Below are 24,898 nucleotides of genomic sequence, written 5' to 3' on the forward strand. Positions count from 1 at the left end.
CTTGTGATTTTTTGCCCATGTTTCCTGTTATCATACACTGCGAAGGTATACCTAACAATATTGAAAACCTTAAAACCAATACGACAGCAGGCATTGATAATATTAATGCTAAGTTTTTGAAAAACACTAATACGTACTCATGGGTTATCTTATCTAAATTATTTTCGCAATCACTTGAACAAGGAGAATTACCAAAGGATTGGAAGGTGGGGAAGGTGATCCCTCTCCACAAAGGGTGCGATAAGCATAACCCTTGAAACTTTCGTCCCATTTCTTTAACGAGCATTCCTTGTAAAATCCTTGATCACATCATTTACACTAACATTTACAATTTTCTAGACTCAAACTCCTTTTTTAACTCAGCGCAACATGGATTTCGAAGGTTTTATTCATGTGAAACTCAACTCCTAACCTTTACTCGTGACCTCCACGTAATACTTGACCGGGGTTCCAGGACTGACTACATATTTCTTGATTTCTCAAAAGCTTTCGACAAGGTTCCTCACGCGCTGCTGCTTCATAAACTCTGTAAACTTAACATAGATCTTAATATAATCGCTTGGATAGAATCGTTTCTATCAGACCGTTACCAATTTGTTCACGCCAACGGAACTAATTCTTCAACCTCACGTGTCAAGTCCGGTGTCCCACAAGGTTCGGTATTAGGTCCACTTTTATTTCTTATATATATTAACGATCTTCACACGCATGTATCCTCTTCCATTAGCCTATTCGCTGATGACTGTGTAATTTATAAAGAAATCATTAACGACGCTGACATATCTGCTCTTCAGACCGATATTAACAACGTCACCCGCTAGTGCGATAATTGGCTTATGGAACTTAACACCTTTAAATGTAAATCTATGAGAGTGTCCCGTCAAAATAACACTTGTCCCTCCTACTGTATTAAACCCACCTTGCTTTCTGTGTCAACCTATAAATATCTCGGTGTTCATATAACTAACGATCTCTCCTGGAACATCCATGTCGAATATATCACTAACAACGCTAATCGCTTATTAGCCTTTTCCTTCGACGTTGCATAGTCCTGCACAAAAAAAAATCTCGTTGAGTTGCCGATTGTAATATTTCACCACATTGCAACCAGAAAGTCTAGTCGGTATTGGTATTCTTGGTGGACTTTTTGTTCCATGTGGTGACCTGGGAAAAAGGTACGTCTATCGCTGAACGGCACGGGTATATGTGTCGGTACAGAAATCCGTGAAACATTTATATATACATATATTTATATATGTAGCCTATAATAATAAGAACGACCCGAGCACAACAAAATCGCTTATCTATTCAATCAGAACTATATATTCAACAGCGCAATATTATTCATAACCGCCGATTTTTGCCTTCCATTCGAAGGTGTGTGAGATAGATTTAAGAGCAGGCCGAGTTGTTGTAGGACGATTTTTCGTGTAAAAAAATAAAACTTCTAAAGCCGTTAAAAGAAAAAAAAAAAAAGCTTTACCCTAATTTTTACCGCAGCCCAACATCATCTGACAAGTTTAGAAACAGGAACACTTACCCGAAGAAAATGTTTGTGCTGGGATGATGTCGCGTTGAGCTGTCGATCATGGATTTGGCGTTATACGTCACACAGACACACACATACCTCATTTCATGATTAATTTAAAGCAAGCACGAACTGAAAAGTTAAATATTTACACTCTTGCAGTCTGAAGGAGGAATCTTTGACCGGCAAAAGCCACATAACTATACTATATCCGGATCGATTGGTGACACATTGAATCTGTTTATTCCCAAAAATTGTTCTTCAAACACGCACCCAACGAGTCAGGAGATGCATCACTCCTCCTGCCGCTTACTGCCAGCTCTAATGGGCGTGTAACACGACTGCGAGAAAATCCGTCATATTTGAGAGTTGATGGCATAAAGAGTGGGACGTGATGGTATCAGAGTTTTCCATGGAATCTAAAAAAAAGTTACTGTTCGTTTTCCATCCTTGGATAAAAATAATATATTGCCAAGAAAACGTTTTTTTATCGTATGGATTGTGGCACGGTTACCACTTTTCTTGTCACTGATTCGGCGCACTCATAGTCCGGTGCTTGTCTTGACGATCCACACCTGGTTATCTTCTTTTGGATAAATGGACGATATTTGAAGTTGCATTGCCTCTTCGGGAGTCGCCATGGCGGTTGAAGGGCATGCGTCGTCCACAACAACATCTTTCTTCGTTTCATGCCCTGCAAGATGATACAGAGGTGAATATTTTAGGTTGTAACGCCATATATTAGTTACCATCTGTACTGCACCCCTCTTCCACCTGAAATTGAAAAATTTCAGTTAGGATGGCACTAACGAAATTGGTATTGCGAAACTTGTCATGTAGTAGCTAGCATCCTTCTGTTAATATGATAATTAAAGAATACTGGTAAGAAAATGAGGTCAGCGATCTACAAGGAATAAATATATATTTTTGTATATTCAAGCGTATTGGTCGAATATAAAAAAAATCAAAAACTGCTTTTTCATAGAAGTAAAAATAATAATGAGGTCTGTAATTAATATATTTTGTCTGTAACAACAAGTTAATACCTTATTTTTGACAATATTGGCTACAAGAAAAGATATATTTTGTTTGCTCCCCCCCTAAAAAAACACTTGGTAGCTAAAAAAAACGAAATAGGTTTAGCGGTTTAAGCGTTGCTTATAAGGTAGGTGATATTTTACCACTCTTAGTCTTCAAAAGTTCCTTTGCATTTGTTGAAAACGTTTAAACAATTAAACCACCCTCCAAAATAGTATGTATCAATGAATAATTTGGACGTATTATATATATATATATTTTTTTTTTTAATTTCAACCAATAAAATAGTTTTCCGCGTGACAAAATGCTTCTCTAAAAACAACTATTAGTATAATTTTTCAGTTATTACTTAGGTTACAATAGTTATTTTGGCTGGGACGTACAGCGGAATAATTTCAAAATCGTCGGCACATTTCGATTCTTAATCATCGCCTACACTTCTCAAAGTGGCATGAAAATCTTGTTATATAAAAATAAAGTACCAGAAATGGCAAAAGTTTTATGATATGTTACTTTCAAATTGCGTCTCAGAACAGGCTTACTCGTAATGGGGAGGCTTTTTCCTTTCAGCATGACCACAGCCAGAACCAACACGGGAACAAGACAGAGCAGAGCCACGCTTGAGATCACTGTCAGCAGAAGGACACTTGATGTGACCTTCAATGTATTCCCTAGGATAAAAGTAATTTTATTAAGGGTGGCGTTTCTTCATCTGTCTGAGTTTTATTCCTCTGACAGATTCAGCGTAAAAACAAATTGTAGCCGCTTTCGACGAGGCGCGATAGAAAAAGACGAAGTGCCCGCTCGAGGACTGCGTACTGGCAGGCACGAGACAAGTATAGAAAGGTAGTCGCCTTCAATTAAGTATTTACTCTATTTACATGATCTTAAGTCTGAGACGTGTCCAGCTGAGCTTGTGGGTGCAGATAGACTTGTTGGTGTCATCCGTCTCGTGCCTGCAGGGATGTGTCTTCGCGCGGGCACTTTGCAATTTCCTTTCACTCCTCGCCGGGAGCCGCTATGGCACCCTTCAATTTATTCAACCCAGAGATACATATATAGTGTGCCCTTCATTAAAAGGGTCATGAAACGATATCGGGTTGGAATGTTCATGACTTTGCAGAGGCGTACTGGTTCTAGTCTGGCCCAACAATACTGGCACAGATCGCCACTGACTCAGAACCTTGTTTGTCGCGGTGAAATTGCGAGGATAAAAGGAGAGTGTTTCTTTTAGTCGTGCCTTTGCAAAGCTTGATGACGTAATTGTGGGATCGACACCCCCCGCCTGATGACAGTCGAGCATGGCTCGTGGACTGGACACGAGAACTGCGTGAGCACTCGACTTCGGCTCGTAACAATCAGCGCCTCGGCGGACACTCGGGTAGTTGTTCGTGCCCAACCGCTGCGGTGATGCGAGTAGACGAACTCGAATAATGCCTGAAGCTCAGCACGCGTTTTCTGCAACTTCAACGACAGTGCGCGGCTATGAGCAATGTTGGCGCCAGAGGATAGACACCAGGCCACGTGGCCGCTTGTTCTGGCTCCGAGTTGAGGGGATGAACGAAGCTTATATTTCTCGTATTTTCTTTGGCGACTGTTATTGCCTAGAAAGTTAAACAAAGGCAAGTTTATTCTGTTATTTAATTCTTAGGTAGTGATTCTTAGTAGTACTAACGCGAAAGTAGAAAAATTGTTTCGTGACCCCTTTAAACTCGATATTCCGGACTTAATGACGAAGGCTCATGTTTCTGGTTTACACCGATAAACCATGAAAAGCAAGCGCTTGGTCCTTATCATCAAAATGAAAGCAAATACAAAGATCGCGAAATGAAGCCCTCCTTAAATAAATAAAGCCCAAGCTTCGTGTAAACTATTTTGATAAGAAAAGCTTTATTTCGTGCTGACTCGGAGCCCGCATTTAACGGTCCGGAGGGTATAGAGCTTCTTTTTTTTTTTTTAGGAACCACGCCCCTTATTTCGATTGCTTATAATAATAATAATAATAATTATTATTAATATTAATAATAATAATAATAATAATATATTAATAATAATATTAACCTTTTGTTCATAGAAATAAACAAATACATATACCGGTCTGCCTAATCCAAAAGAGGTTCGTGTGGCATGACCTGGTAGTACAGCTTATTCCTTGCAGAAATAGCAGGTTTCCATATAACTCACTGAATTTCAACTACAAATCTTTTACTTGGTGGTGTCATGAAATATATTTTTCAGACTGTCTTCGAAAACATGATTAGAATTAGTTAAGAATAAATTATATGGTAGTTCATTAAAATCTTCGGTACGTAAAATGACCTAATGCTTTCCCCATAATGAGCATAGATGAGAGGAATTTCTTTGCGGGTAGTGTTCTAACATGACATAGGTCCACCCTCTCAGTTTTAAAATGACTGCACCAAAAGTGACGAAAAAAATCGTCTGAAAAAAATAACAGATAGAAATAAGTATATTTGAGTAAACTAAATAAGTTATCTCCTGAGGAAGGTGTTGAACAATAAGTAACGCTTTTTAACATCCCTTCAGAACGCTATTAATTCTGGCGTGCCATTGCCGAGAGTAGTTAAAAAATATAGTTACACTATACCTAAGTACACTGTATGCCAAAGAGTGCATGAGCATTTTTTACTTGCAAGCGGAAAGAAGACTTTAATTTATAGAGCTGATAAGATACACTTCTTAGACGTTTCGACACAAAAGAGAGTTGCGTTGTCTAAGACAGGTCACACTCAAATTATATTCCTAGATACTTGGCAGGAGAGACATATTGAACAGGGTTGCAACAGCATTATACACAATTGAAGTTGTACAAAAATAACGGCAGAAACAATTTGATTGTTTCCACGGGCTGCGGAAGAACACCAGCTTTGTTTGAGGTGTTTACACTTATTCTGTTATTTCTAAATCAATTCATGGCATCAATGACATTTTTTTGCAGGTCGAGGAAGGCATGTTTGATATCGGCATGACAAGGAAAAAGCAGAGCGTCATCTGCATGTTGCAATACTTAACACTTAACCACTGGAGAAAGGTCGTTAATATATACATTAAATAAAAGTGGGTATAAAAGGGAACCTTGTGGAACTTCAGAGCTAGGTGTGGCCTTTGTACTGTGAACTCCTCCAACAGACACGAGTTAAAAACTTGCACACAAATCATTTCAAAACAAATGAGCAAACGAACCCCTGAACCCAAGGTGAAATAAGCTTATATAGTAAACTGTCAGGATTCACTGAAACAAATGGTTTTGAAATACACGGCAGAATCTCAATGAGTTGATACGAGGACAACTGATTGTGCGGGCCGCCTTTATAGATGTGTACTACGATTGCAGTTTTAAGGTCGTCCAAATTCGGGTTTGCCGCAAAATTTGGCGGATAAAGTGACTTCACGCACCTATGTGCTTACCATAAAGGTCTCATTATTTGTTCCCTGGAGGATAGAAAATAAAATCATGCCCATGTGCTGTTTTTCTTTTACTTTTTTTAACGTAAAACATTTTCTTTCTTCCTTATGCGAAAGGGGGGAGAGGGAATAAGGCCAAATACTTTGTGAAGGCACGGATTATCTGGATGCTGATTTGGCTGAGCACGACGTCACGTATGACTCACACCCTAGCTTGATGCTGATTGGTTGATTTTTTCTTAAGTCATGATTATTGTAAGTGTCTCATTTCAGGAAATGCTATCAAGTGTACATGCCATTCGATAATACCCTAGGTACAACACCCAGGAATGCATGCGCCGAACGAGCCAAGGAAGCACACCGAAGTCACCGAGATACCGGAAAGGTACACGTGCAACAATTGTTTTTGTTTTTTTTCAGCGTCATTGGGTAGTTTTTTTTTTTTTTTATTTCATGACGGCGAGAGTGTAAACGCCGCCAGTTTCCTCGCTAAATTTGGCAGAAAAATTGGCGTCACGGGATATATGCACCAATTTAGTTTCCAGCCAAATGTGAAGGGAAAATTGATGTAACGTGACCTGACGTCACGAGATCTGCACACAAATTCAATTCATCCGCTATATTTAGCTGAAAATTTGACGTCACGTGAACTGTGCACCTATTCAGTTTCTTCACCAAGTGCAGCGGGAAAATTGATATCACGTTACCGGGCGACACGGGATTGGCATACAATTGAGGTTCCCCGCAAAAATTTCCTGATAAAGTGCTGTCAGATAACCTATCTACTTACCAATTCAGTTTCCCCACTAAATTTGGTGGGAAAACACATCACGACCTTTAAATAATTTATTTGTGAACAACATTTTCGTGCTAAATCAACGCAAGGTCATTTGAAGATCAGATCACCGTATGACGCACGATCGGCAAAATGTCAATCGATCGTCATCGCCAAATCGTCCAAAAAGCAGCACAGCTATCGCTGTCTAAACAGATCACATCGTGCAATCATTGCGCTTTTTTTTTCACTATCACCTTAATGAGTGATCCTTAATGAAAATTTACACCAAAAATACCGAATACAGGGTAACAATAAACCTAAAAAACAAATACTTCCCAATTCGAAAGAAAACTGAATCTTAAAATCACGAAACAGTATAACGTACTCGTTCGCCCTTAAGCTGAGACTAGAAGCTCCGCCTTCAGCGCGAGCTTTCTGCCCTTGCTCACACAAGCGTGAACGCGCAGGCACGCGCAACCCAAGGACTTTGGAAGCCCGCGAGATCGCGCTGAAGGCGGATCTTTATGGGTAAACGGAGCATAGGCATGGGCCTTCCACAAATAAATAGTTTAGCCGGTACCGGGATTTCCAATTGACAGACCTGGCTTCGTGAGCTTTCCCACGAGGGGCATGATAGGAGTGAGGATGGTGAGTTCCTGGCTTCGGCCCAGCTCGTTGGCGGCCCACACGACCAGGAAGTACTCGACCCCAGGCCGGAGATCGTGCACCCAGAAGTCCGGCCGGTCGGCCGTGAAGTTGGCCAACAGCGCGGCCGTCGCGGCTTCGTACACCGAGAGCTGGAATAGGGCTTGAAGATAACCATCAGAGCCGGCCTGACACTCGAGGTGAATGGAGACCTTGGTCTGGTTCGTGATGGAACAGTTCTCCACGGGGCCCGGGGGACCTGCGTTTGAAGGAGCGTAATAGGCGCAGACGAGTTGTGGGAGCGGCCCAAATGTTTCAGCTCTCAAACTGCATATACAGGGTTTGCCATGATGATTTTAAACCGAGACTGGAGCAGAACGAAATAATGTTTCTACTGGAAGAGAAAGTCACAGGGACAGACAGCCTCTCCACGAAAGTAACAGGGACGGACAGCGTCTCTTGAGACTCTGCCTGTCCTTGTTACTTTCTCTTCCACTGAAACAAATGCCCTTCCACTTCCCTAGTCTCGGGTTAATATCATCATGGTAAATGTCCACCAGCTCGCCAGCGTAATTACCGTAATATCATATACAGGGTGTTTCATAAAAATCCCACAAATTACACTTTGTAAAAGCTACGCGGCGCACGAAAAAAAGATGTTGATGTCAATTTGGTACCTGCCAAAAGGCCTATTGAGAAAGAATGTAAACGTTCGATATGGTTTAGTCATTCATTATTTTCGAGTAATTATCTTCTTTAATTATTAGATTTAAGCGCATGGTTTTAATTAGAAAGTTTCTCGGTGTCATCCAATAACACTAAATCCATCCACATTACAATAGTGTAAAGCACGCGCAGAGCTATATGGCTTTCCGAAGAATATTCAGTTTGGACCGATTTTTACGTTTCGGTTTCTCGGCGGGGCGCATCTTGACGCTAGCAATATCGCTCCCTGTGGTCAAAACGCACAACGTGCGTGCGCCGCCACGCACCGCACGTAGAGGTGCGTCTGCAAGATGGCACCGACGTCAAAAAGGCGCGAAACTCATGTGGCACCCTGTAGGCCTTATCTAAACTCTTCCACTTCCGATGAGTGACGGTGCAGCGTCTTTCCCGCCGGCAATCCCGGGAGCGGGATTGCCGGCGCGGAGATGCGCTTCTATAAAAGACCGAAACCTAGAAAGGAACTCAAATTGAGTATCTTTTTTTCGGAACGCCGTAAACTCTTGCGCTGCCCTATTTTATTGTAAGGTGGGGTCATTTAGTAGTCTTTGATGATGCACAGCGAGTTTCCAGTTGAAACAAGGCCTTTAAATAAAAAAAAAATTAAGTTAAGTTCTCGAAAAATATTGAATAACCTAATTATTAAGCTCTTTATTAATTTCTTAAACAGGCCCCTAAACAGGGGAAAACAAAACACATTTTTTGTGTGCGATGCGCAGGCTTTGCAAAATTTAATTTGAGGGAGTTTTGCTAAACTCCCTGTGCATCCCTTGCACGTAAACCAATTTAGTTAACCTCCCTTTTTCTCCTCCTGCGCTAGCACTGTTCTTCGTCCTTTAAAACAAAAAAAAAGAGAAGAAAAAAAGACAGTTCAGAATAACGGTGGCTACATTTGAAAACGGGCGAGGTCTCCTAGATGGTCTTAAATGCCATTAGTGGGTGGGGAAGCGCGGTAATAATATATAGGATGTTTCTCAAAACGTGAGCCAAATAGTTCCTGGGAGAACTACTCATCGCACAGAAAAAAAAGACTAATGTCATATTGACCTCTGCCAGACGGTCAATTTGGGAAAATTAACGTTTTATATAACGAGTTTATGAACTATTTGTGGGTAATTAACTTTTTAATGAGTGAATTTGTACTTGCGGTTTCAATTGGAAACTTGCTAAAAATCGTCAAAAGCGGCTAAATGAACATATTTTAGAAATATAAGATACGCGTACAGCCTTTTTGCTGCATTCGAAAAATATGCCCGATTTGTACGCGTTTCTAGATCTCGGTTTTCTATAGGAGCACATCTTTGCGCCAGCGATCCTGCCCTCTAAACTGCCTCAATAATATTCACGTTTTGAAGTACCGCCAACCATTTCTGTGGAAACTTTGGTCTTGACACCGGGACCGAAACGAGGGACTTTGGGCTTGACACCGTGACCGAGGCGCGCAGCTACAGCTTCGTCATATTGTAAAATAAGGAATATTAAGATTGTATAACGCCCTGCCTATATTCCTTTGGTTGCTTTATAATCACACCATAACGCTGAAAAAAAAAAATTGGTCACATTGAGACACCTCGGATTTTCTCGCGTATATATTGAGAAGCTTATTCCTAGAATTAATTGTTCTGCGCTTCGTGCCTTTTTGTGCTAACATAGTGAAAGAATCGTTGACGATACTCAATAAAGGGCCATAAAGTAACCACCGTTGTGGAACCAAGCCGGAAAAAAGGCAAGCTATACCTTGGAGCCTATATAGTTTTCCGCAGTAAACGATTTGTTTGTGACTCATCACTCGCCCAGATACATTGATGTATATCAGTGATAGGTTATCCTCGAACTTTTTTCGAAAACTGGACCCATTCGAATGTTCACAGTATATCTTGCCACACTAAACACGCGACTGCTCGTCAACTATCTCCCAAAATCCAAAAATATAAACTATAAAAAAATAGAAACCAGATGTCTTGTTCGTGCAATTGGCATCACCACGACAGAGAGGCAGGAACGAAAGGAACACAAAAACCCACCGGCCTGCACGATGTGGAAGACACAGGGAATCTTCTGCTGGCCGATGCGGTTGGATGCAAAACACAACAGCGTTCCGAACTCGGTTCTGCCATGAGGAATATAGTGTGCAACGCTCCTGGTGCCATGGTTGGTGAAGCTCGTGACGGTACGATTTTGGAGGGTACTGTTGAAGCGCCATTCGAACGTCACATTGCTCGGATCTGCCTCCACGTCGCAGTGCACCTCCACTTCCTGGTGTCGAGAGGCTGCGTACACTACGGTCTGCTTTTCCCTGCACAGCGGGGCGTCTGTGGAAGAAAACACGGGGTTTGGGATGTAGCAGATAGGCGAAAATTCGAACAACGCGGACATATGCGTAATAGTTACCGTGCTACTTTATCTCTACAGTAAGAAAACGACGCTCAACAGAGCGTCATTTATTGGAAAATGACACCTATTGAGCCCAGTACACTTTTTGTTCACGTCCGTGCAACGTTACAGATGTTTTTGTAACACAACTTATCTCCCCCTCCCCTCCCCCCCCCCCCCTTTTCAATCTGCAGGTCCGCCGTTTTGACGTTCAGATCAAAAGTAAACGGCTAATAAAACATTCAAACACATACTGCAGCGCAGCTGAATGTTTCTAGTGTATCAACACTCCAACGCTTTGTTTGGAAATTACGTGATTACGCTGCAATTCCCGGAAAAATATAGCTACTCTTTGGGTTTTAATTGAACCGCGTAGGGCAGACATACTGAGTGGGCAATTGGGCAAGTATTCTTCTGTGGAGGACTTGTTAAAAGCCAGTCGACGTCAAAAGCCATTAAAAACGCCAGCATGCCTAACACTTTTGGACAAGTCATAACTAGCTTACTGGCATTCGGAAGCTTTCGTGCATAAGCATTAGACGTACACTTTTCTCTGTATTCTCAGCTGGTATCAAATTCGCCGGCACCAGCCAAGCAGAAAATTCGATTTTCTAATTTATTCCGTACAAGTGGACCCCATATAAGGAGTCACTCTTCAATATTTCACTGCCTCTACCCTAAAACTTAAGTTAAATAAAGCAAGTATAAAGTTAAACTGTAGCTTACTTCCTGAAGCAAAACTGGTACTGGAATTCAAATGTGACTAATGAATCAGACTCACGTTGCACGCGAAGCTGCAAATTTTCTCCCTGTGTGCGTCCCAGAGTGTTTTCTGCACTGCACGAATAGAATCCCGAGTGATGCCTCTGCACTCGTTGGATCACCAGGAAGGTCTTGCTTATTATAAGATTCTCGGAGGCCAGCAGGTCTTGTCCGCTGAACTGCCAGCTGACTTCGTCCACGGCGGGATACGCGTCCACGTGACACTCCAAGTAAACGTCTGAGTTCTCCTGGATCTTCTCAGGATCCAAGTTGGTACCGAGTTGCAGAGAGATCACCGGCTTGTCTACAAATATAATAGAAGCACTTAAGGTCACTAAGATGGCCTTACAATTTGTAGGGCTCCGATATTTCAAGAAATACAGTTAAGAAAACGCACTGATGATTGCTAGTGCCTACAAGGGCTAAACAACTAGAGGTGCATATTTTTTGTATGTTTCTGGGGCTTAGCATTTCAATACGTTTGCATTTATTTGTTTACTATCTTCTTCACCTGAGTAGGTTTGTTTTTGAAAGTGCAACATAAGAAATGTTTGTATACATATATACAACTAAAGTAAGAGTCAGATGTCATGGCAATTAGCATTATTGCTCCACGCATATTAAATTATATTATAGTTATTCCTGATTTTAAATGCGGCACACGCCCTTGGCATCGGGAGACGTATTGATCGGCATTGACTTGAAACAGAATAAACAAACATGTTCGTCTTATTAGAGTCTATTATTATGGTCCTAAGTCGGTAAGGTTAACTATATGGGTTAATGTGTTATTTAGACAAAAATGTTACAAGTCTTTCTAATATTCCTCAATCGTTTTTATGAATGATCTTGGTAGACTCATCGGCATTTTTACTTTATTCAGTCTTCTAGGTATCATTGTTTTGTTTAGGCCTGTTTACTACGAAACGTTTTACTACGTTTATCGTAAAAGCATTATTGAAGTGTTGCATATTACATTGCACATCCATCCTCCACGTATCCTCTTCAACGCTCTCGGCCATGGCGGGGTTCTTGGCGCGGCAGGCGAGGTTCGAGCCGTGGTCCTCGCTGGCGGGCGTGAAGGACACGACGCTGGTGGTCACGTTTCCGTCCGTGGACACGTACACAAAGGTGTGGTTCAGCTGCTGCAGGCCCTTCCACCACGTGACCACTGGAGGCGGGCGGGATCCCCACACCTCGCACACGATCTCGGCCGGAAGACCCGCCGATATTGGGCTTTCTTCTCGACGAATTCTCACCGCGATGGGACGTACTGTAACAAAATAAATAAAAAGATGTGTTCTTGTACCATAGGTGACACGAGACATTTCTTGAACATTCCAGAACGTGTAACTAAGAAATTAACAGGTAAATTTACCAGAATTAATGCGTCTGGTGACCGCGAATCGACAAAAATACCAAACTCACTTGGATTCCGCAGTATTACATTCCGTATACAGTAACCACATAAACTGCTTTTGCGAAAGCGTTTAAAAATAAATTTTGCTCTGTTAGTACCTGGTGCAAATGACTCTTGATTCCGGTGACGAATGTTTTGAATGGAGACCTGGCTCACCGAGAGTGACTCACAACAATATCAAATGTCACTGGGTATAAACAAATATTTGATTTTCAAATAGGGACTGCAATATATAGCTGGCTGAATACGATTACTTTATAGGCTAGATATAAGGAAGAAAAGACAATATACACAACGTCTCAACCATTGCGTAAACATTTTATGTTCCTATGGCCTTGGTTTTTCACGATGTGAAAGTATCAATGTTTATAAGGCCGCACACCTGGGCAGAGCAGCTCAAGTTCTTAATCAGTGGTATTTTTATTTGTCTCACGCGTCCGAGCGAACAGTAACAAGTATGCGCCTAAAAGTTACTTACGATTGAGATCCAGCGTGACTGAGGTGGACGCCGGAGAAGATATGTTATTCGACGCGGTGCACATCAGCGTTGCACCAATGTCTTGTCTCCTTAGTATATGAATGAGCAATGTTGAAGTGGTCAGCTGCTCTTCGGACGTGGACCGAATCTCCGCCATCATGCCTTCCGGAATTCCGCTCCACACAAGCGTGGGCTTGGGCTTGCCTTCGGCAGAAAAAAAGGACATATAATGCTTAATATTTCTCTTATATGAGCTCACGCGCATGCTTGTGCTTATAAACCCCTAAAATTGCCACAGCAACTTTCAGTCGCTACCTAAAAAAAAAGTGAAAGCCGTTTACAACTCCCTGTAACGCCGAATTAGAGCGCAGCTCTTGAGGAGGAGGAGGAGGGAAGGGTACTGGGGGGTCAAGTGACCTTGAATGGGGGTCACGTGACCTAGGGGGTCACGTGACGATGACGATGCCGATGACGTCATCAGTAACGATGCCGATGCGGATACCGATGACGTCATCAGTGACGTCACTGATGACATCGTCAGTGGTGATGACAATGACGATGCGGATGCCGGTGACGTCATCAGTGATGATGCCGATGACGATGCGGATGCCGATGACGTCATCAGTGACGTCACTGATGACGTCATCAGTGATGATGACGCTGACGATGCGGATGCCGGTGACGTCATCAGTGACGTCACTGATGACGTCATCGGGGGTCACGTGACTTGGGGAGCCACGTGACTTTGGGTGTCACGTGACCTTAGGGGTCACGTGACCCTGGGGGAGGGGTCAGGTGACCTTTGGGATGACCTTTGAGGTCAAGTGACCTTGGGATGACCTTGGTTGCGCCGACGGCGACGGCGACGCCGCTCAAGCCGGGAGCGGGCCCCTAAGAGCTGCGCTCTAAAAATAACAAAGATTATACGATTAGTTTGTTTATAGATTCATATTATTCAATCGTGTATCGCTAACAACGAGTCACATTATCTGTATTTCAGCGCAAATTGGCTGTTTACGTTCAAACGTTGGTTTTGAGCTCATAATTTCTGTGTCTAAGATGTTTGAGCTCTCGAATCATTGCGAAACAACAAATGCATAGTTGGCTTTAAAAGTATAGTAGTTCATTAAGGTGGAGGTTCCAAGTTAAGTGCAGGCATTAAAGAAAACAGGTTTACGATGCACTTAAATTGAAATTATCATGGATGGTATCCTAGCTGCACGCATTTCTGCGTCAGTGGTTGAAACTATAATTTAAAAATCATCACAGGGCACACAGTTCAGTATTTCTCCGGCCGGGAAGTGTAATTTAAGTGATATCTACCTAAAGATGTAGTATGGTGACCTCTTTTTAAGCCCACATTTTGTACCCGTAATACGTCACACGCCACCACAGTAAAGCATGCGTTATTATAAAATTCTAAAAAAAGATAATTCATAACCTAAGTACTATAATTATTTAAACAAAAATTATCTATACACTATCGTATATAGAATAAGTAGCACGCTGCCTTTTAGCTGGGTCTACCTGTCTAAAAGTGCCCATGAACATGCATCGAGCGAATCTTTGCGATGGAAAGGAAATAACCAATTGTATAAAAGCGCAGAATATACATATTTACGCGAAAATATCATTGCTGTTGCGACGTTGATTGTCAAGTTTTGCCTGGTGATAATACATTACAGACACCATTTATTGAAACAAATATCTGCAAACCGTCATATGCTTCAAAAAAAGAGCAGAAATAGGGTGACCAGACGTCTCGTTTTGGCCGGGACAGTCCCGTTTTTGAGGTCCGCCTCTGCAGTCCCGTCTTTTTCTCCCAATAAAGAATCATGTCCCATTTTCGCAGGAGTGCATAGTTTTAAAATTGGCATCAAGCGAGTTGAAGCAAACCGAAACTACGCCTACTCGTCACAAGTATAGTTAACAAAAATTGCCAGAAAAATATTTACCGAGCGAGTAAAATTGAGGACTGCTCTTGCCCACAAACATCTTCCAAATAGGTGCATGAAACTGAACTGTGAGTGTGACTGCTCCAGGAATTAGTGCAATATGGTAAAGTTTTGGAATAGGGCCAGTTATTTAATTAAATTTGTTCCCCAATCTGGGTCTTTTGTACCCCTCCCCCCCCCCCCCTCCCTTCCCCCCGTTGTGATACCCAGCTTTCTGCCTTGAGGATTAGGGTCACCCTAAGTAGAAAGAACTCTCAGCCTAAAACATAAACATGAGCCTGAAAATGCCAAGCGCAAGACACTATCAACAATAAACCCATTACACGGGTAGCCTTCCTCAAGTAATCTGGACAATAAAAAACCGATCCTAAAGAAACAGGTAGCAATTGTCTCCTGAGTGCGAGGTTACCTCCGTACACCGCACATACAAGTGCCAGCATGCTTGCTTCGTTGTATGGGCCGATGATTCCATGGAGTTCATGGCCCTCTCCATCGCTGATAACTGGAGGTTCCGGAGGTGCTGCCATATGAACAAGATCAAAATAAAGTGTAAATAATTATGACGCCTACCAAAGCACCAGACAAAGTGCCGCTTATAAATTTACCTTTGAAGATTAGGAAAGTAAGAGGCAAAACACACAAGCGCTACAAAGTAGATTAAACTCCTACAATCTCTTTTTAGCGCAATTCGTCGTTACTCCTTTTACTGAACATTGATTTATCTTTAAAATAAAGTGTGGGGGTTTTATAACCCAGGCTTTCCGCGTGATAAAACACACAAAACAAGTTATTCAAGCCGAGAATTTGTTTTGCTTTTTTTGCCATAGTTATCTTATACAACCTTGAGGAAGTAAACTATTGTTGGATACATTTGTACCAACGCGCAATATACCTACGCGCACCGCACTTCCGTCGTGCGCGTAGGGGAGTGCATGTGCGACCGGTTGTGTTTATATGCAGAATTATATACAGGTGTGCACGCGTCATAGATGTTAGATTTTAACGGCGTGTGTGGGGGCCAACGGGCGCACATGCGGGTAATAAAAACCGTCCCTCTGGAAGTTTACACACCGTGAAAAGCCGTTCACCCACGTGTGACCAAGTAGGACACAGAAATACAAGACCGGTCTTCAAGCATCCTGCGACGACGTAGGACCGGACGCGCTGCCGTGGAGCGGGTCCTATGGCGTCGCAAGGTTTTAAAAGGCTCGAAGTACACTTAAGGACTTCTTATGAGTTGTGAATGCGAAATAATGCACGTCATTCTTCCGCTCCCTTGTTTCGTCTGCGGCGTATATGCGTCGACGGCAAAGCGAGCCCTCTCCTCGCCGCTCTGACTTTGGACGCTTCGTGCTACCGCCGCGCTGACGGACACGCAGCGCTATTGGGTGGTGGTCATTGAAACTGACGCGCAGTGGTCAATAGGAGCCTCGTCGACGCGCGCCAGCTAATGGGATCGAAGCCCAAATATATCAGCTTCACTCCGCTTCTTTGGGATCAGGAAACTACGTGCCATTGGCTAGACTTTTCGCGTGGTTTCACAGCTGGGAGATGGCATCACTTGGAGAAAAGATTTAAGGTGCCGTTTGGCGCGGCTTCAAAGCTGATGACGTCGGTTCGCTCCACGGGACCAGTTAATGCTTTCACATTAAAACGATCTTGTCTTTCTCGGTCCAGCTCGGTTGCTAGTGTGTGAACGGCGCTTCACTGTGTGACTACGAAACCCTCAAGATTTATGTCTAGAACGGTACACCCGACATAGGTTTTATTACAAGCATCGTTTCTTAATCTATTTCAAATCTTGTTAAAAACCTTATTTTCTTAGTTCCGGCCATGCAAAGGTCAATAACACATTACTATCAGAATAACTGGACCAAAAGCATGGTTTCATCCCGACCTGTGTATTTCTTTAGACACGATCATAATTTAATTAATACTAAGACGATAGAAAATAGTCCTTCTTTTGGTAAGCATTCATACATTTAAACTGCTACTTTGGGCATAAAGCCGTTATGACCTAAGAGGCACTCTGCTTAGGATAATTTTTTGCACTTATATTTGTCATGTAGCGAAAAACAGGCGAATTAAATGTAATCTCCCCTAAAATTGTGAAAATTGATGTTTATTGTATCGACTTATGCCTAAGTTCTCTACATATAAAAAAGCTTTATTTTGAAATATTTTGTTCACAGAGTAATAACCTAAACTGACCTGAAAACATGTACATTCCAAAATGCAATTAAGTGAATTTTAGTGGAACGTGGCCCTGGAGAAATCTGGAGGACAACGTTCTCAACGTTTTTTAGGGGAAGCGGAAATGTGAGTTGCCTTGGCTCAACAATAACACAAAGACAAATCAAAACAGATAAACCTAATATTAAGGCTTCCATGAGTCAAGTCACGTACGGAAGCTTTCCGGAGACAAACAACGCACATACAGATGCGATGTTTACGTGCCTAGAATCAATAACCGCTTTGACGAAATCATGGAGGCTTCCAACCCCACGTGTCTGGGACACGTCTGCCAAAATCAATGTACTGAGATAACTCATGGTTTGCAACACGTCATTGTTGGTTGTGAAATCTGTCAAAACGTGCTATAGATTATCGAAGTTATCCTTGGGAAATGCTGAAAAGAGAAGTGAGATCTTAGCATCGAGCTTGTTGAATTTGGGATCTTGCTCTGCAAAGCGTTATGCAACGGCTACCTTGGTCATAAATTGTGAGAAGTAAAGGTCCTCCGGGGCCACTGATTTGTTTCGGTTTCACATTTTAGCCCATTTTAGGCAACGTTAATGGAGTGTGCTTGAAGAAAGATAATTTGCAAGGCTCGAAAAGTACGTAGTTAAATTACCCGGGTTGTTCTATAGTCTGTTGCAACTCAGGAAGGTAGGGCGAGGGTAAGATGGGCGGGGAGGAGGAATCAGACGGAACGTTGGTGATAGGAGGAGAACCTCCTCCTCTCTTTAGCGTTCCGTCTGCTTCCTCCTCCCCGGCCAGTCTTACCCTCGCCCTACCTTCTTGAGTTTCAACGGAATATACGGCAAAATCGGACTTGCAGAAGGAGTTGTATTTCACGGCTAAAATGCTCAAATATATCTCAAATTTAGTATAACTTAAATATTTTGAGTTGTGTTTTTCGGGAGTAGGTATATTTTTTCTCCTTCATATGGAGTGCGGTGAAACGCTAGACTTTTTTAAAAAAGGGTCAACCGATTCAACGTTTAATGCCGCGGGGCAGCTTTTATACTTGTTCAGAGCAGAGATTGCTTAAGGTGAACACATAAAGACGGTAGCACCTCCACATAACGCAGCTTTATGGACACCATCTGCTCGAAGCATCGACTATGCTTTGACTAAAGTTAAAATAGAGCACATAAAATGTATTCCTCTTACTCTCTGTCAACACAAGTGTTTACGCTGCATGTCTTAAACCCGCGGAGATTTTATGATTTTGTTTATATTAAAATAGAAACAAAAATTAGTCTCATTGCGAGCTGCACTAAATGAAAAAGAAAGATCAGTTGATCACTACCATAAATGAGACCTTTGTTAATATCTTCCTCAAATATTTTCTTAATGATTTTGTTTTCAGGGCTTTTTTGATATTGTAGGACTCCGAAAATAAAACCAATGGTTTAATATTAAAAACAAAATGTGAATTTAATTGTAGCTGGCATTTAAAAACCTCGTAGAATTGTTTATATTATGGAGGACTACAGGTTTGAATAGACGTGACACGTCAGAGTACCAGAGTAAGTTTTCGGAATACATGCAACTTTCATGGGTATTCCTAAAACTATACTCGATAGAACAAAGCAGAGCGCTGCGCATTGAACTAAATATATCGCAACTACCAGAAGCCCAAATCCAGAATATCTTTTAACAATATAATCATGTCTCGTAAAAGAATCAAATATAAAATTCAAATTATTACTTTCCACTTATCTGAAGCCATTGGCATGAATGCCAAAGCATTGTATCAGCACACAACTGTATCACGTGCCTGTGCATTATCGTAACACATCGGCTGAGGAAACGCCAACAGAAAATTGCCCACTTTTATCTACCTTTTAAAATATCAGTTGGATCTTGGGCGTCGTGCGAAAGTTGTGAAACTATTATGGCATCAGATACTAACAAAATCAACTAGAACAATTCCGCCTATCTATTTCAGAACGTCGGCGCATAAACGGATCCGACGTGCCTCGTTCCCGTCGATTGAACAAACCATATACACTGATAGTTTTGATCTATATAAGTAATGAATTTTTATCGATATAAATCCGTCTGTCGCCGGAAGAATAATATTAATAAATTATATACGTTGTAACCTCTGCTTAGTGTGTTTGGTATCTTTAAGCGGGTCGGTGCCATTCGATTCGTGATACAGGTGCTGCCGGCGCTTTAGAATTGAGTAATTGGCTCATTTCCCTCAAGTGAGACATACTATTCATGCAAAATTGATTCCATGAAGCTGAGTTTGGATTTGGTTCCGCCAATATTTATTTTATTATTGTCTTATTTTTTGTTCATGGCCATAACCAATAAAGAAATATTATATTATTATTAAGAATTATAATATATTTTTTTCAATAAAGTGCCTTTTTATGTTGCACAGTCATGCATTTTAGGCGGAATAAAGAGTGTCTACAGGTGCCTATTTAATAATAATGATAATTTTGTCTGGGCTCGACACGCTATCATAATTCACCTTTACATTGTTTTCATTGCGAACTGCTTTAAAGATAAGAAAGGTCAAGCCACTCCCTGATTTTAATTTGTTGCACAAAAAATAGCGCAGAAACGTAAGTCCAGTAAACTGAAAGAATAATCGCGAGAAAAAAAAATTCGAAAAAATGTAAAGATAATTTACAGCTTTGAACAACACAGTTTAGAAGACACAAGGCTGTTATACTCATAAAGTTTTAAAACAATTGACATACACAATGCAGTATGTGCAAATGAAGCCTATTCGTCTTAGTAGGTCTTGATAAAATTTAGAGTTACACATCTCTATCCAAACTGTTTTGACACCCAACAAGCTTGATCATTGTTTAAATAGAAAAGAAAAGAACACATCTAAATGACAAAATATTTTTATTGTAACGTTGATACTAGGTTTAGAATTAAATACTCGCTTTATCTAAAAACAACCCTTAAACCACACTTTTTTGCTCTTTTCCGACTCAAGATTTTCACATTCCACATGTTTTTGGAACGAATAGGTTCTTTAGACTTGTTTAATTGAAGAAAGATGTTCACAAAGCAGACGTCTGTCGGTACGGATGCATAAAATTACGCTCAAGAAAGAACAAAAATAGAACATACTTGTCACTGATCTTACTCCTGCACGTCTAATCAATATTACTTGCAAGAGCCAGCAAGTCAAGTTATATTAAGCCTATCTTACACTTAGGTGGAGGATCACACTTTTCCGCGACCTGAAACACAATATTTAACATAATTTAATGTGCAAACTTTCTTCCCCCAAAAAACGTCCACAAATAAAACACTCAAGACCTCCAACGCTCTTAGATGACCACTAATCGTGGCCTTCTTGGCTATTCAATTGTTGGTCTGTTCGTTAATCAAAGCTCAAATACTGCTACAGAGTACAAGTATAAAGAAATCGCAACTGCATGAACACGCGTGACTCACCGAGGACGTGCAGTCGCACTGTTGAATTCCTGCGAGCACCGTCCCTGAACACGGCGGTGCAGGTGTACACCCCAGCATCCTCAAACCGCACACTGTTCACTTTCAAAGATGCCGGGTGTCCGATAATGGAGAAGTAAGCTCTCCCGACCCAGCCCTGACCAGCAGTTCGGTTCACTTGAAGCAGGTTGTTCCCACGACCGGTTCCGTATTCGTGAACGGTGGCTGCGTCTGCCGTCAGACTGGGGTCAGAACCGAAGTCCACCGTGTATATGGGCTCTTGGCTCGAACCCCGGTGATGTGGGCCAGTTTCTATTCCAGGGGTCACGTGGTAGCTCTTCTCAGGCTGGTGGTACCAGTGGACGACCGCCAGAGAGTCGTTGGAAGAGGCGCTGCGGAGGTCGCAGGGCAGCTCCGTCTGGTGGCCTTCGCGGACGATGAGACGTTTCGACGTTCCTGAAACAAAACAGAAAGAAAATAACTCTCGTGGTGAACTAGTGTATAACGAATCATATCTACATTATTCGAAATCCTGGGTGTTTACCTTTCCACAAACAACTTAGAAAACCCAATCCCTACAATCCACGGGGGAAAAAAATCGGGGAATGGCGGGGCAGGAAACAAGTTTATACCTAAGAAACTGGGCTGCGCTCAGGCACTTAGCGCCACATTTAATCATATTCAGTGCTCCAGCGCAAACTGTTTCGATGGGTCTAAACATATTTGCAGCCTCCTCATATGCCCAACTTTCTCTCTAGATTGCGGCAATTGGCTGTTCCAATTGCTTGGCAGAACGGACATTGTCCAGATTTTTTAATATTTCAGTATGAACCATTTCAATAATCGCCTTCACGGCGCCGCCATCTTTGTGTGCTGGGCTGAGAAACGCGTTCTGAGTACGTACAATAGCTGTCGTCTGCGAAAATTCAGACGTCGCGCATGCGTCCACAGTGAAGTGATTCGGCATTTGCCGCCTTTGGCTCCGCAAGAAGCAGTAAAGCATGGCGAGGTATTCTCTTAAATACGGAGTTCAAACATTCATCATTGAGAGAGTTAATAAGCAGGGCGATGCTGCAGTTTTTACATAGATGTAATAATAATAATAATTTTTATTTTGGGGTGCCCAAAAACAACATACATTGGTCTTCTTATTGGTGCATCAACAGAAGCAAAATGAGCAATCAAGTACATAGGCTCTAAATATTTCCTTAAAAGATACAACATCCCAGACAAACATAATGCTAAGGGCTAGAATAATATCATTTAAATCACGGCGGTATATAGAAATTGATGCAGATATATCAAGGTTGTATGCGATATGCGAATGGCGAAAGGAACAACAACTAACGTTTGATGTGATACTACATCTAAGATATCAACACTTTGAACACTTGATACTAGGGACAAAAGGTGGACTACGCACAAAATTTGTTCCTACAAAACAAACATACCCCAAGCTGTACGTTTACCACTGGCAAGATAGTGTTGACGTTATCAATACATATTAAAAATGTTTGCATAAAATATTGTAATGTTCGATTTTTAGAAATGTGTTTTTTGACTGAATATAACTAAACTGAGTTTTTCTAGTTACCTGTAATAAAATTCGTTTTTTAGATAAAGAAGTTTATATAGTTTTTTCATAGATTATGAATATTATAAGTAAAGTCGTATCTTTGACTTTTTCTACGCTTTCTTCTAGGTCTTGTGCTTCCTAAGGGCAATGAAAGAAGGAAATTTAGATGTTATTTTAGTTTATGTTCCTTTGTGTTCTTGCACATGTGCACTTGTCCTCAATATGCCACAGTTCAGCCGTTTTTTTTAGCACGTTTGTGTAACGTAATGGCGTCTACGTAATTTAGTGTCTACCGCATATATTGGAGTAATTTTATTTCACCTACAGTGCTTTAATTCAAGATTGGTCTTCTAGTGTAAACTTTTACCGTTTGTGTTTTTTTTCTCTTTTTTATTGCATTACGTCTTCAATTTAATAACCCCCCCTTGCTCATAGTCTCAATTTAAAAGCTTATGAATTCTCCCTACTCTAAATGGGAAAAAATAATAATCATATTTACTGCCGCAACCTGCTTTAAATTTTATATAAATTCAGACCGTTTTTTATTTTATATAAAATAACTGCACATATTAGAAAAGCAGTAAAAACCATTAAAAAACGTTGCATTTTTTTAGTTCAGGAGTTTGAAAAGTCAGAATTCCTTTCATTTTTACATTTTGGGCATGTTACCAAACATGACCTCAGAAACATTTAGTGTTTTGTTTTTATAATTTTACCTGTACACACCAGAGTGCAGAAATAGCAGAATTTTATCTTAGCACAGACACAATCTGTTTTGAGAAATGTCCACGGTACCATCCTGTGTGCTTGATTAATATATGAACGTAAAACCCTCCTAATTGTGTACTTAACTCTTTAGACTAAAACCACTGAATATACTTTCAATGACTTTTTTATATAGTCACGAATTAACGTCTGTTACTGCACAACTTTCGTATTCGCCTGTAATTGCTGCCATCAGGCGCTTAGGATAAAAACGTTACACTTTCGCCCCTCTCTCCCCCCCCCCCCCCCCTCCTCCCCGTCCCATTTCCCGGCAGAGTCTGTAATTCTGTCATCCCTAATCCCGTCACTTGTCCCACTCCCTGCTCTTACGCAGACATTGTGAACCCTTTTCCGGGGCGCCGCCCCTCTGACAGGTTTCTTCTTGAGGTACGAAATCCCCACTCTTATATAGGCCTAATTTGCGCCATGTCGTCCCAAAATGTGACATTCACGAGACAGTTCTGTCCCTTTACCCCTGTGCTTAACCTCCTCAAGGCATACTACATTACCGTAAGAAGTGGCATCAAATGACGCATTTATTCATTCTTTTACCCTAGTGCATCCCCATAATATGATTAAACATTGCCGCGCCTGAAGCCTGCGCTTTGCCGTGCACTTCCTAGAGATAAGCACCCACGCCTCTCACATTGACGCGATGTCATTTGCTGACGTTTCGCCCGCTCGACTCTGCGTGGTCCTCGGTCGTAACGCAGTTGAAACATTTTGTTCGAGGTCATAAAACAGGACGCTAGAAAACAAAACCAAACGACGCACCAATCACAACACCAAACAGTTAAACGATTACGCAGTGAAAGATGGTTAACAGCAATATTTGCTGCTGGACTTGGCGAACTTTCCTTCCCTTTCTCACAAACCGACTTTCGCGTACGACTTCCCTAATTTTTGTATACAATACACTTACGAGCGGAAAATTTGCTGCCGGCAGAACACGGAATTAAATAGAACACCCTTTCACGTTAAAATCTTCCGTTTTCAAGGGATCGTCTTTATTCATTTCAATGCTCCCATATTGGCGTGGCCTCGGGTGTCAGTGTTGTCGTCATAATTTGTTCTTCTGGAGGGTCGTTATTTGCTTTTCTACCAGTGTACGGAAGCAAAAGAATGGTTGACTTTAAAAGGACAGAAGTTCACAATAGCTGGATGATCTAGAACTACGCTTAAACCGTTCTTCGGGGCGAGAGTACGCACCTGCTTTTCATAGCCTTCGTTGAAATACCGCGAATATTCCCTTTTCGTATACTCTGACTCGAAGGATGCCGTGTTTGTAGGGCAAGTATCTAACATTTTCCCAATGTGCGTTAAGCTGTCTAATGTAGGCTAAGTTAGAGAGAGTTGAGAAGGCGAAGAGATTGCGAGGAAGCGAATTGAGAAAAAAAAACGGACGTAAGCCTCGTTGAATGGGGAAAAGAGATTCAAGCTAACAGTGTGCGCTCAGCAGCCAAGCGGTGTAATTATAAAGTAAGTAGATGTGGTATAAAAACAATCGTGTCTGTGTGTAGTGTGCACCATTGAGTTCCCCGTAGAAGAAGCCGCCCCTTACGGGGGAGGAAGTGTCGGTACAAAAATGCCGTTGTGGCAGATGCGGAAAGGCAACTCAACATCATCCAAATAAATTAGTTTATTTTTATTGTGCGTAATACTTCCTTGGTATCCTCTACTAACCTCCCACTGGTGTCTTGAAAGGGACAGCTCAGAAAGGACCCATAAATGTATTGCATTGAATGCGTCTTTGGTTTGTATCAAAGAGGCAGG

General features: G+C 41.6%; 1 protein-coding gene across 1 annotated transcript; it reads right to left on the bottom strand.

Annotated features, from left to right (window-relative positions):
* Positions 1 to 1,738: 1,738 nt before the first annotated feature.
* LOC115326243 (hemicentin-2) lies at positions 1,739 to 21,234 on the bottom strand. The gene is made up of 9 exons (XM_040498482.2): positions 20,788 to 21,234; positions 15,536 to 15,646; positions 13,172 to 13,375; positions 12,250 to 12,546; positions 11,293 to 11,577; positions 10,163 to 10,450; positions 7,372 to 7,674; positions 3,109 to 3,237; positions 1,739 to 2,222 (listed from the first exon to the last, which is right to left on the bottom strand). Exons 2-9 carry the CDS (start codon positions 15,564 to 15,566, stop codon positions 2,071 to 2,073), a joined length of 1,689 nt encoding a protein of 562 aa, XP_040354416.2. The 5' UTR covers positions 15,567 to 15,646; positions 20,788 to 21,234; the 3' UTR covers positions 1,739 to 2,070.
* Positions 21,235 to 24,898: the final 3,664 nt, after the last annotated feature.

This window comes from Ixodes scapularis, unplaced genomic scaffold (genome assembly GCF_016920785.2).
Source record: "Ixodes scapularis isolate PalLabHiFi unplaced genomic scaffold, ASM1692078v2 PGA_scaffold5__190_contigs__length_132052651, whole genome shotgun sequence".
Taxonomy (NCBI): domain Eukaryota; kingdom Metazoa; phylum Arthropoda; class Arachnida; order Ixodida; family Ixodidae; genus Ixodes; species Ixodes scapularis.

Coding starts and splice junctions, on each gene's coding strand:
- LOC115326243 (XM_040498482.2), bottom strand. CDS start 15,566: ATGCTGGCACTTGTATGTGCGGTGTACGGAG. Junction 13,376..15,535: donor TGTATGTGCGGTGTACGGAG/GTAACCTCGCAC, acceptor TTTCTGCCGAAG/GCAAGCCCAAGCCCACGCTT. Junction 12,547..13,171: donor AGTCACGCTGGATCTCAATC/GTAAGTAACTTT, acceptor ATTTTGTTACAG/TACGTCCCATCGCGGTGAGA.